The following is a 12,379-nucleotide window of genomic DNA, read 5'->3' on the forward strand; positions in this document are numbered from 1 at the left end:
TTCAGTGTTATGCTTGTTTTCTTGACTTATGTTGGTAATCTGTTGAAGTTTTCTTTCTTCTGAATGTCAAGTTGAAAGGGTGCGCAAAGGCCTTGCCCCATTGGGCTTCTACTATGTTGTAACGGCTCAATGTGAGATGAGAAGTCATTGTTCAATGTAAATGGCCATGTCATGTCATAGCTGAAAGTCTGAAGGGATCAGGTCAAATTTGTTCTACTTGCAAACTGGAAACCGGAAATCCGAGTTGTCAAACAAGTTCTGCTAAGCCATTTCCGAATGATGATGATCGTTGCTCGGTCTATCTAATTTGGACCGCAGGCTGTACATGTCAACACATCCCACCCATAACCATTGTAGTACAAGCAATGCTGCGAATGAAACAACTAAGTAAACACAATGAAATAGGGAATAACAACAACCTGTTTAGTTTAATTTTTTTCTAACTTAAAAGCTATTATGAAACTTTTATGAAAATAATAATTTTTAAAATTAAGTTAAAGTTGTTTGATAAATTTTTTTTTGTAAGTTATAATTTTTGTTAAAATTATTATATAACGTATTGTTTTTTGAGAGGGTAATACTGTAATTATTTTTAACAAATGAGTATATTTTTGGAATAAAAATAAAAATTCTCTTATATTTTTAAAAGATGAGAAGAAAAAGCTCCTCCTTAAAGCTTTTTTTTTAAGCTCTTTTATTAAAAATTTTGTTCTTTAAAAAAATTATTTTTTTAAGAGTTTCACAAAAAATCATGTTTTGCTTGCTTTTGCTTTTAAAAGGTAAATAAACTGAAAAAAAGTTAGGCCAAACATGCACTAAGACTGCAAAGTCTTATCTTCCTAGAGAAATTTTCAGAGCAGACAAATTATTTATCAATCAGCATTAGCGTAATGGCCAAGGTTTCTACAAACACGGAGAAGGATATGGTAAGTTGTAGGGGCAGAGAAAATTGAGTGAAGACTCACTGGATAATCTTTTTATTATCTCAGAGTCTCAACCACCATATAAAAGTTTCCATTGCTCTTGCTCAGCTGTTTCCTGTGTTTGCATGTGCATGTCCCATGTGCTCCCATGGACAGTGATATGGAACCATCCTGATCATCCGGCTATTTTGGATTTGGGTCCCATTGCCTCCCTACTAGCTCATGGGCAATTTAAACTTCATAGCTTTGCTAATATGACAAACTGAAACCAACTTATCAAAATATAAGCAGTATTGACAGATTAGAACAAATACATCAATCATATACTAGACTAGGATCAAACAATAATCAAATATAACAACATTTAATTAATATATGGATTCGAATTTCAGTTATATATATTTTTTAATTTTTACTTTTCAATAAGAAACTTTATCCTCTTTAAAAATATTGGAAAATCTTTAAATTATGAAGATTTAGGAAAATAGCTTATATATTGAAAACCAAATAATTTGATATTATCATGTGATACCCAACATCCCACATCTGATGTAAATATGATTGTTAAAACCTATATAACAATTCAAGCTCACCACTAATAGCAACTTGAACTTAAACTTTTGAAGGTCACGTGGTTTAGATCTAAAAGCTACTGGGTCAGTGGTTGAATTTAGGTCGTTACAAATGGTATCAGAATCTGTGCCAGTCCGATGTGAGCTTTCACATTGTTCTGGTGAGATCTTGGTTAAAATTTCATGTGCATAGGAAAATTGGTGCAATTAAGGATACTATAACTTTTTTTTTTGTTTACAAATTCAATTATTTCTATTTTTTTTCTTTGCGAAGTTCTCAGCAAGATTTTGCTAGATCATAAATATGAAATGAGATTTGACTCATAACTCGTTAATAACATTTGGATCTTTCTAATATCATATCAAGTCCCATGCAAAATAGCAGCATTTTTTTCCTTAAGTTGTTGATGCATCTGTTCCTTTAGAAGGTAAAATTTTTCTTCCCAATTTCCTTGTAATTTTCTGTTTCTGGGGCATGGCAATCGAAAATATTTGCTTTTTACTTTTCCAAAGAAATTGGAGAGCACCCGCATATTCTCAATTCTGGGCTATGACCTGGAAGTAGGCCATGCCCATATTTCTATTACCATGCATAAACAACCTGCTACTTTCATTTCATACTTGGTAGCCACGTGCGACATAGCAAAGTTCATATGGAACTTTAAGATTGAGAGTAAGTCCATGTCATAGATGACAATATTCATATTTTCAAAGTATTATTTTATCTATTTATCTTTTGGAAAGTCTGATATATCCCTGATATCAATATTCAAATTTGGATAGATACTGTAGTATTGCTATGAATTACATTATAAATACTATGGAATTGCTGGATACTTTTTGTCAATATGGGCATTCATAAATCTTGCTGGCACCATCACTTTCAGCAGGGTCTCAAAAAATACTGGTAATAAACAGTGGACAAAAATTGAGTTCTTCAGTTGGCATTTAGAAGTGCTTACTGCATTGTTTTTTTTTTATATTAACTTCCAAAAGCAAGTACAAAATGACAATCTCATGTCAATTCCATTGGAAGTTCAGAATCTAAGTGTTAAGAGCATGTGAAGAAGAACCACAAAATTATAGAAATCAAGTATCAGATGTCTTATTAACAGTGAAAATGCAAACAAGTATTTGTCATTATATTATGATCTAGAACTACAGAAGTGAGACTAGATGAAATTGTTCAACAACATTGAACGGAACATGACGGGAAAGCATATTAGGAGACAATGTGAATGTGGATATGACCTTTGGGCCATTTATTATTCACTTGTCGGGAAGGAATGACTTCCTGATTATATAAACAAAGTCCAGCTGAAATTAAATAAAAAAAAAAATCAAGTATTAACAATGAAAATGCAAACAAGTATTTGTCATTATATTATGATCTAGAACTACAGAAGTGAGACTAGATGAAATTGTTCAACAACATTGAACGGAACATGACGGGGAAGCATATTAGGAGACAAAGTGAATGTGGATATGACCTTTGGGCCATTTATTATTCACTTGTCGGGAAGGAATGACTTCCTGATTATATAAACAAAGTCTAGCTGAAATTAAATAAAAAAAAAAAAAATCAAGCTGTTAGCAACTGCTGAGAAGTTTAGATTAGCATCTGAACTTTCTCATCATTTTCTCTCCCTAATGCTTTTATGTTACTCCGAGATCAAGTATAGATGTCTCCAGAACTGCACACCTTTTAGCACATTGCACTCCTCTCCCATAGCACAGTGTTTGGTCCTAAGACAACAAATTAAGAAGGTAGAAAGCAGCATTTAGATTAAATTCAAGTAGTGCACAAATGTGTGCTTGCCTTATAAACATTTTAACAATGAGACTACTTCAAACTGATACAAAATTTGTTTTGGGATAAATAACTATCTTTTATTTGATATGAGCCAGGCACCGTACCTGGATTTAGCATGACCAATATTTTAGATCTATTCAAGTAGAGATAAAGCTAATGTACTACCATATTCTCCTAATTATCCTACTTTTCAGAGAGGGAAAAACGAGAGTGGTTGTGGTGGAGATTAAGGGAACGAGATGAATATTCCATTCATTGTTGGTTTTGAGAACTTCTACCTTAAAAAGAGAAGCTTAAAGATTAAAATCAATGATTCATCAACATATTGAAGCAATGTCAATTTTGTCACCCACCGAACGAGCAAACTAAAATCATCTTATGCTACCTAGTAAGTTTCTACATTTGCCACTCAGTGTTCATTTTAGTTCCACTGCTCATCATTCCCCATTTCCCTTGTTTACATGATAATTCCATCTGGCCGCAAAATATTGCAATTTGAATGCCTTATGATCTCAATTCCATGATTTCATGCAAGACAATGCTGCCCATCACTACGGCCTTGACAATCATTTTCTGATGCACCACAACTTTCTTGCTATCAATTATCCACTAACCATTTAGTAAATAAAGGCACTACTCACAAGTACAAGATTGCTCCTAATCACCTTAAATGGAGGTAAGAGGCACGAGTGTTCAGTGTATGCTAAGAAATCTTTTGGTGATAGTAGAATGATTGTGATGGCAATAGCTGTAGTGGTAGCAGTCCTTTGCTTTGCTTTGAAATCTTTTCACCCACCATCTTGAAGTGTTGTCAAATCACTATCTACATTATGCCTAAGTTGTGAATTAAGTTCCATCAAACATGGTTTTAACAGAAAATTATTGTATCCATTATTGTACCCAAGCAAGCAACCATTGCCAACAAAGAATGACATGTATGTAATGTATTAGCAAATGCTGCTTCTGCCCCACATCATTTAATTGCCAGAGCATAGAAGCTGAGTCCATATTCTCCAGCATACTTGATAAAAAGATTAACACTGCACAATGAGGAACCACATGGTTTCTTCTAAGCAATTATTCACACTTTTAGCTTTCAGGAAAGATGACATCAGCTTAAGTCATTGCTAATATATATCCGATAGTGATTTAAAGTTCTGCTGATTAACTCAATCATATTTTCAGCCAAATTTTGTTTTATAGCTACACTGTTCCAGTTTCAATGAGGTAAATTATTTATTAGAAATATCATATGATAATGATCTCACAGAAAAAGGAAAAGATCATAGAGCATCCCCATTTTATCTTGCTAACACTTTCTCCCTTGCATTTTCGAGTAGGTATTCATGCAGTCATCATGTCAACAAAGATATTCGATAATGAACATTTTAAACATCTTTACTTACCTTATTTTTCATGTACTTAAGTGATTCGGAGGCAGCAGAAAGCCTCATTTTCCTGCTTCACCTGCATCGATTGTCTTTGATGCTCCACTCGCTGAAGCTGTGATGAAAGCTGAAGCAAGTCAATTGTTGGTCCATCTTCGCACGATAGGCGATCCTTGGTATTCATGAATTCCGAATCTTGGTAAATCCCACCAGAGATATCAAAGTTGGCAGCTTCACTACCATCAGATATCAGTAGGGGTCCCAGGTGACTCCCTTCAGTTGAATTCATCCCTGATGAAGAGAACTTATTTGAAACCCCAGTAGTTGAAGTCTGCGAGCTAACTCCAATGAGCTTTCCTGAGACTTGACTCATGTTGTAATGGGTATGGCTGCCTGGAATGACAAGGGAACGAGACATGGGAATTCCTGATGAATGGCTTGAAGAGTTCTGTGATTGAGATGACAGAAGAGAGAGAGCACAACCAGAATCTGAAATCCCAGATAGTCCTTGAATGGTTGATGCAGCATCAAAAACATTGATGTCTTCACTTCCTAATGAGGTGTCCTGGAATAAAGGGCGTGATACAGAATTTGGGCCACCAAAGCCATGTGGATATCTTGCATTGTTCACACTCAAAATGCCTCCAGTGGCTGCATTATCTTCATTACCATGAAAAGAGGGAAACAGTTTCTCAATACTGCTAGGATGGTAGGGGGATTTTAAATGAAAATGCCCATCCATGATGGGAATGGCGGGAAGAGGGCTGTAATCAGTCCCATCTTCAACTTTTATCCGCTTGCCCCATTCATTTGTTACATACTTATCAGGATGCAAAAGGCCACTAGGTAGTATATCTTGGCAAATAAAGGACGCAGTTGTCAACATAGTACCATGAAATCTGCCACCAGCAAAACCTGCATAATGTTGGGAGAATTTATACAATATAAAATTTCACAGATAATTCACGACACCAACAGCAATGCAAAAATAGGGACAAAGTAGTCATCTTTTATAAATAATTTCATATTTTTAGCATCATAGAAAGTCATAAGCATACCAAATTATTCGATTACAAGAGAAAAACATAGCTCAAATACTTGGGACATTAACGCTCTGAGGAATTTTATGACATAGTTCAGAACACTGAAAAAATTTAGATAATGTAAATACCAAACATATAAATGGACATTTTCTTCAGAATCAACTAAGTCCAAGCCCCATGCACTTGATTATGGTCTGCTACTGACATGCCACTTCTTTGCCAAACCTTATGACATGCAGATTATTCAAGCTAACATTTCCTGTTAACAGTAGCATTACTGACATTTTCACAAATTGTAAGTGCTCAACAACAGTGATTTTTCTGCAGAGCCTTGCATACCATTTTGTACCGTCATTGCTTGACTCTATCTAGAACTTCCATTTTGCTGCACAGCAAAATTGTTCTACCAAACCTCATATTTCTTAATACTATGGGCAAGCAATATGCCATATTTTATCTCCAGGGCAATCATTTCAGCATAAATTTTACTTTCGATCAGAACTCAAGTTTTTGCTATGATTGGTTATGTACTAATCTTTCACCTCTACATTGTAATTTGAGCTAGCAATTTCCTCCAAAAGTCTACAGTTAGTTCATATACAAATATGGTTCATGCAAAGAAATAACTCTAAAAGGGGATTTCCCCTTGAGGGGGCATTATGGTCTGAAAATGTTGTGGAGACCAAATCAGTAATCTAGCAGAGAGAGCGAGAAAAATGACCTATATCACACAAGATTTAGCACCATCTAGATTGACAATGCCATGTACCCTTCCCAAAATCAAGTCCCATGGCAGCCATGTTCAACAAAGTCAGAGAACAGGCACAGTATTTTGGTTACAATGTAACAAATACCACATAGATGTGTACTTTTAGCATATCTGCAAGAAGTGTCGAGAAGTAAATACAGATAAGTGTCTTACATATTATAGACTGCAACTCTTAATGGCTACTCAAAACCAGGCACAATTTTTTTTTTTTTTTGGTGAAAATAAGGATTTTGAATCAGTCTTCACTTTTCTATCAGGAAATAGCAGGTTTAGTTTTTTAGGTTTAATCTAATAATGTAGAGGTGTGCTATGTAAAGTACATGAATACAGAAAAAATCTGAAGTATTGCATTTTAGGATCAATCGAAAAATGATGAAGAACATCAGAAACAAGCATGTTAGTTACACTTTCACATTGCAACTGCACAAGCAATGCTAGTATTTCAAGTGATTTCTGTAGCTAACTTATGATAACTGATAATATGGCTAATATTGGACATGCTATCTTTGAGAAAGCCCAAACAAGGGGGGAGTGTGGTGGAGTGGTAATATTCCCCTTGAAACTACCATTGGAAATAAGTCTGGAACCATAAATCCTCACAACCTATAAACAATGCAAATTAACCAGTCATATGACCAGTATATATGAAATCAATGTAGCATACAGTCCGTCAAGAAGAAGCAGCTTATTAAGCTAAAACACAACCTATTTGATTGTCACACCTATACCCCGTAGCATCTTTGAGCACCAATGGGCAGAGCATGCCTTTGTATTATCTTGAATCAGAAGTGCAAGGCAGTTATTCATGTCATCACTAAATCACATTCCAAGCAGCTGAGTCAATCCAGTTGAAACTTTTCAGGTTCACCTTGCTTGATCAACAAGTGAATCAAATTCAAGTTTCGTCTTTGGCTCATTTTAATATATATTAGTGCATGCCGATCTGGCATTAAAATGAATTGATAGATGGCACCACTGATAACACATTTGAGTATATGCATGCATACTCAAAATCAAGCTTGAGCTTGAGTTTGAATTGATTCACATTGCATGATGAAATAAACTCAGCTGAACTCAAGCTTTATAAATCTTTCAAACTGATCTTGAGCCTGAGGAGATTAGCTTGTTTCAGACTCGGAAAAAAGTATGAGTTTAGAATTTTTGTGTTGAGCTACATTCAACTCCTTGCTGTTTTGTTCCAAGCGGTTCTCTCCAACTCCCAATTTAATTGGGAATAATTTGGTGAAAATGCATGAAATCTACTTAATGATAAGATGAAATACCACTCAGGTATTGAGCATATGCCCCTCAATTTACTAGAAGGCAACATCTTATGACATGGAGTCAGTCTCTTGGATTGAGAAATCCTCAGCAGAAGCTCCTCATAGATGAGTTAAGCATAAGCCCCCAAAGAACATAACCAACTCATAATGCTCGAATAAAGCTCTGAATGCTCCATACAACTTCAGAGTTCTGACACTATCGTCCAGTTTTAATTTGCGGTGCATGCAAATTTGCCAGTTAATATTGGAGTTTATGACATTAAGTGGATGTTTATACATAATATTTTATATTGGAAAGTGAAGGCTTCACTTCACATAAAATTTAATCTACTGGGAGGCCCAGGAAAGGATCATTGTGAAGATGTTGTATACAATTTAATAAAGAAATCTAATTCATGAGAACTAAATTTAGAGAATGTTAATCTGATCACGTATGGAAATATTAACCAATTAAGCAAAAAAGTTATTGCACTAAACTTAAAAAAGTGGGTAAAGAGATGGTAAAAACTCCGAAATTAAAAGCATCCTGTCGGATCAGAAATTTCCACATTTAGGCAAGTCCTTAAAATTCAGAGGAAGCTCCTCAAGATAATTGGAAAGAACAAAAGAAGTCTACCGGTTTAGTTTGGGTGTAGTTTACTATATAGCCAGTCAAACACCTAATATTCCAAGTGTTTTTGAACTGAACTATCAATCAAAGAATTAAAAACAATATAATTTTTTATGTTAACAAGATAGGCAAACCATTATGTCTTTAGCAAGCTTTGTAGCCAGCCAAGGTGCCAGGATAGTAAGCAATTGTAGGTCAAACACATACAGATGCAAATGAGCACAGTGCCCCCACCCCAGCCTACACACACAGAGATTATATGAATGACTGAGATCAGGTATGATGTAGGTTTAATACCATTATATTGCTGAAGTAACCTTCCACTTCTCCCAGAGTGAATACCAATTTGAGGTTTTCTCCGCCGCTCATTGTGGCCAGCGAGGCGTTTACGACAGCTGCGCTTACCATCATCAAATTCAGCCAGCAAATGAAACCTGAATGGTCAAAAGCTAGGATATATTATAGCAGGAATAAGGCCCAAGGATGGTAACTGAGCCAAGTTCTACATTAACAAAGTTGACCTTCAATGATATTTATTAAGATTCCAAATCAGCCAATCTTTCAAACGTGTAGGTTCTATATTTTTTCCTGAAACACTTTTGGACCAGAGAAATCCATTGGAATAACCAGAAATTTTTTTGTTAAAAAAAAAGGAGTTACTTATAGGGAAAAAAAAGGTCTATACAATCTGTGTGATAGTTAAAATCAAGCAACAATGTAAAGATATTAATGCAGGCAAACCATCCCAAGAGATTAGGGGAGAATGACATAGAAAGACAGAGGGAACATTAGACAACCCCCCAGCCCCCCAAAAAAAAAATTGATGGCAACCTGTAAAGCAAATCTGGAAAATAATCCAATTTTGTAAACTATACAACAATGACAATAGAAAAAGATACACAATTGGAACAATTCCGAGGTCCCAAAACCGCTTTTTTATTCATACGATGACACAGGAAAAGGAATTAAAAAAAAAAACTGTGAAATTACTATATTTTTAACTTGACAAGATTAATAATCGTTTTTCTCTTTTCTGGTTTTATTTTCTATGCTATTTCTGCTAATTGAAGGAGCCAAAAAGGACTTCTATAAGTAAAACTGACCTGCTGCATTGTTGACAAAACCGTTGTTCAATTCCATTAACAATAACTTTTGCAGTTTTTGAGTGAACCTCACAAACTTTGTGCCTCTTGTGGTAGTCTTTTGCGGAAGTGAGATCCTTGTTACAACCATAAACTTGGCAATAGGTGGTATGAGAATTTACTCCAGCTGCTCGAACTCTCTTTGGGGGTGTAGATGACTCAGATGAAGATAACATGGGGGCCCCTATAGAAAAACTAGAATTTCGGCCATCTCTATGATCAGGAAACCTTCCCAGCTTTAAATCTATGAGTGAAGATTCCCGACTATTAGAGTCCACGACAGAGCTTGAAAACTTCGAAGTAGACTCATCCTCCCCAGAGAAGGCATTCAGGGTAGCCATTATCGGATTTACAGTTCTTCCCCGACTAACTTTGCTACTTAAAACATCCCCAATTGAATCATTAGGCAACTGTTTTCCTATGAATTCTCCATACCCCAATTCCCCAAAAGCATGATTCTCAATTGCTTGTTGTCCTGAGACTAGCATGTTGTTGCTAAAACTATACGGACCTTTTAACTCCCAGTTCATCAAGGCGCTTCTATTTCTTGCATAAGAATCAGAAGGTGAAATTGCTGCATCGGATACAGACCCTTTCTCCCCAGAAACATAACTCCAGGACTCCATTACATGCAATAGGACCACCCAAGTAAAAATTAAACCAAGTTCAATTCAAGCCAAAAAACCAAAAAGCTATCCTCCTTAACCTTTCATCACAATATGTTGATCTCCAAAACCTCAGCTGAGTCTCAAAATAAACTTTTTATAGACCCCTGCAACATTAGCCAGGAAAGTACACTCTAAGAATCAAGACCAAGACAAGCAGAGAAACCCAAATTCCCTTTTTTTTCTTTTTGAAGTACTAAATTTATGGAAAGTTCAACTCTTGATTGTCAAATGCACTTCACCAAAGAAAAAGGAAAGAAAACCCATTAGGAAAAGTCAAAAACCCAAAACAATAAACAGCTACAAGAATTACTTGACGACCCAACTTGTATTCAATGAAGTAAAAGCTCAGGAAACAAAGAAAGAATGCTAAATGCAAGAGTAGAGACAAGTAACACAGTATGAAAATAATGCAAAACAACAGTAAACAGCTCAGACACTGGAAGAAGAAAAAGCTCTTTACTGAGTTTGCAAAAAAAAAAGTTAAAAAAAGTTGCTCAATGATTATGAGAGAGAGAGAGAGAGAGAGAGAGAGAGAGAAAGAAGTGTACTTCACCGGTATAGAGTGAAGTAATGGTACAATGAAATGGTGAGAGAGAGAGAGAGGCAGACACAAGAAACTCAGTAAAAATGATTTGTGGGTGTCCCAAACTCCATGGAAGAAGAGAGCTTATGTGGTTGCTATTTTAAGAGAGCAGAAAAACAATTTTTTCCCCTTTCTAAACTACTTTCAGAGCCTTCTTAATTCCAAACATTGTTTAGTAAGCATTGGAACTTGCTATGTCCACCCTTCGTCGTGATATTTCCCAAAACTTAGACTTTCAAATGCACTACCAACCAATACAGTGTGTGAAGTTCTTTCTTAACTCGACCAGCTTTTTATATGTGTATTACTCTCAATATACTTAAAAGAAACTAATTATTCAATTATTAAGTGTCACACATGACAATTGTATAAAAGTTAATAATTAGAGCAATTTTTGAAATTTATTTCTTCTCAACAACTTGTCAACAAGGCACTAGCCATATCATATTCAATTCCATCTTAAACTTTGAATATAATTGTTAGAAGATTATTTCAATAAAAGTCCTTCACAATTTTTAAAAAAAATTTAGTTCATGGATTTTTTTTAATTATTCTTTTACCTTGCTTTAGGCCTTGAATATTTGGTCCATGATAATCACTGCCTTCATGGTATTTGTTGCTTTACTCAATGATAATCAATATGACACAAGGAGGAAAAAAGTAATCAAGGGACATGTAAAATAAGGGATCAAAATTTATATTTCTAACTGCAATATAAAGCTTTTATCAAGTTTTGCACCTTCTTGTTATCTAAGCTTAACTTTAATTAGACATAATAATATACATAGTAGAAGACAAGGGGATTTATTGCAAATATTATTTGCTTTTGGAAGCAAAATAAAAATGGAGTGAGAACATAAAAATTAAGTCTTAACCACATCTTTATTATTATTTATGACATCAGTTGGGTAAAGGCTTGATCCTAGAGAGTTTTGTTTTTTCCCCCCTCTTATTTTGGTTTTTTGCGTGCAGGAGATGCTTAATCCTAGGTAAGCTGCTGAATTGCTCATAACTACATCCCTAATATCCCCAGCACCATATGGAAGCTTGGACTTTTCAACAGCCCTTCCCAAGTTTATCCCCAATTAATAGCTTACCTATACCTTGCCTATGTGCATAGGTAATTGAAACATATACACGTGGGAATTTTGGAAATTCTGCCTAGACTCAAGAGGGCAAATATAGGGTGCCAAAACTTTTTCTTTTTCCCCTTTCAAATGCCCTTTAAAGCAAAAGAGTATATATAGGTATGTTTTTGTTGTTAATGTATAATTCCCAAAAAGTGTTTGACAATTATCTAACACAAGTTTACTCCCTAAACCAATTTAAAATTGGAAATAAAATTTTTTGTTAATACATAAAGATTTTGAATTACACAAGGAGAGGTAATTTTTTACTATTTCATAAATCTCTTTCCATCAATATATATGATATCAAAATCAGAATCTCAAGTTTTAACTATTAAAATGTTTGATTAAGAAATTAAAATAAAAAATGTACATGTGTATGTGTTGGGTTGGGTTTTTAATTTAATTATCTTAAATCCAAGTAGTACCCGAATCATAGGGGAGCTATCAATATATGC

General features: G+C 34.9%; 1 protein-coding gene across 1 annotated transcript; it reads right to left on the reverse strand.

Moving 5' to 3' along the window:
- Positions 1-2,842: 2,842 nt before the first annotated feature.
- Positions 2,843-11,080, reverse strand: LOC18604876 (uncharacterized). Its single transcript, XM_018118300.2, has 4 exons — positions 9,505-11,080; positions 8,699-8,835; positions 4,715-5,611; positions 2,843-3,241 (listed from the first exon to the last, which is right to left on the reverse strand). Exons 1-3 carry the CDS (start codon positions 10,167-10,169, stop codon positions 4,731-4,733), a joined length of 1,683 nt encoding a protein of 560 aa, XP_017973789.1. The 5' UTR covers positions 10,170-11,080; the 3' UTR covers positions 2,843-3,241; positions 4,715-4,730.
- Between the last annotated feature and the right edge of the window lie 1,299 nt (positions 11,081-12,379).

Source organism: Theobroma cacao, chromosome 3 (genome assembly GCF_053813885.1).
Source record: "Theobroma cacao isolate CCN51 chromosome 3, ASM5381388v1, whole genome shotgun sequence".
Lineage (NCBI taxonomy): Eukaryota > Viridiplantae > Streptophyta > Magnoliopsida > Malvales > Malvaceae > Theobroma > Theobroma cacao.

Coding starts and splice junctions, on each gene's coding strand:
- LOC18604876 (XM_018118300.2), bottom strand. CDS start 10,169: ATGGAGTCCTGGAGTTATGTTTCTGGGGAGAAAGGGTCTGTATCCGAT. Junction 8,836..9,504: donor TTTTGTCAACAATGCAGCAG/GTCAGTTTTACT, acceptor TTGACCATTCAG/GTTTCATTTGCTGGCTGAAT. Junction 5,612..8,698: donor GTTACTTCAGCAATATAATG/GTATTAAACCTA, acceptor AACATTATGCAG/GTTTTGCTGGTGGCAGATTT.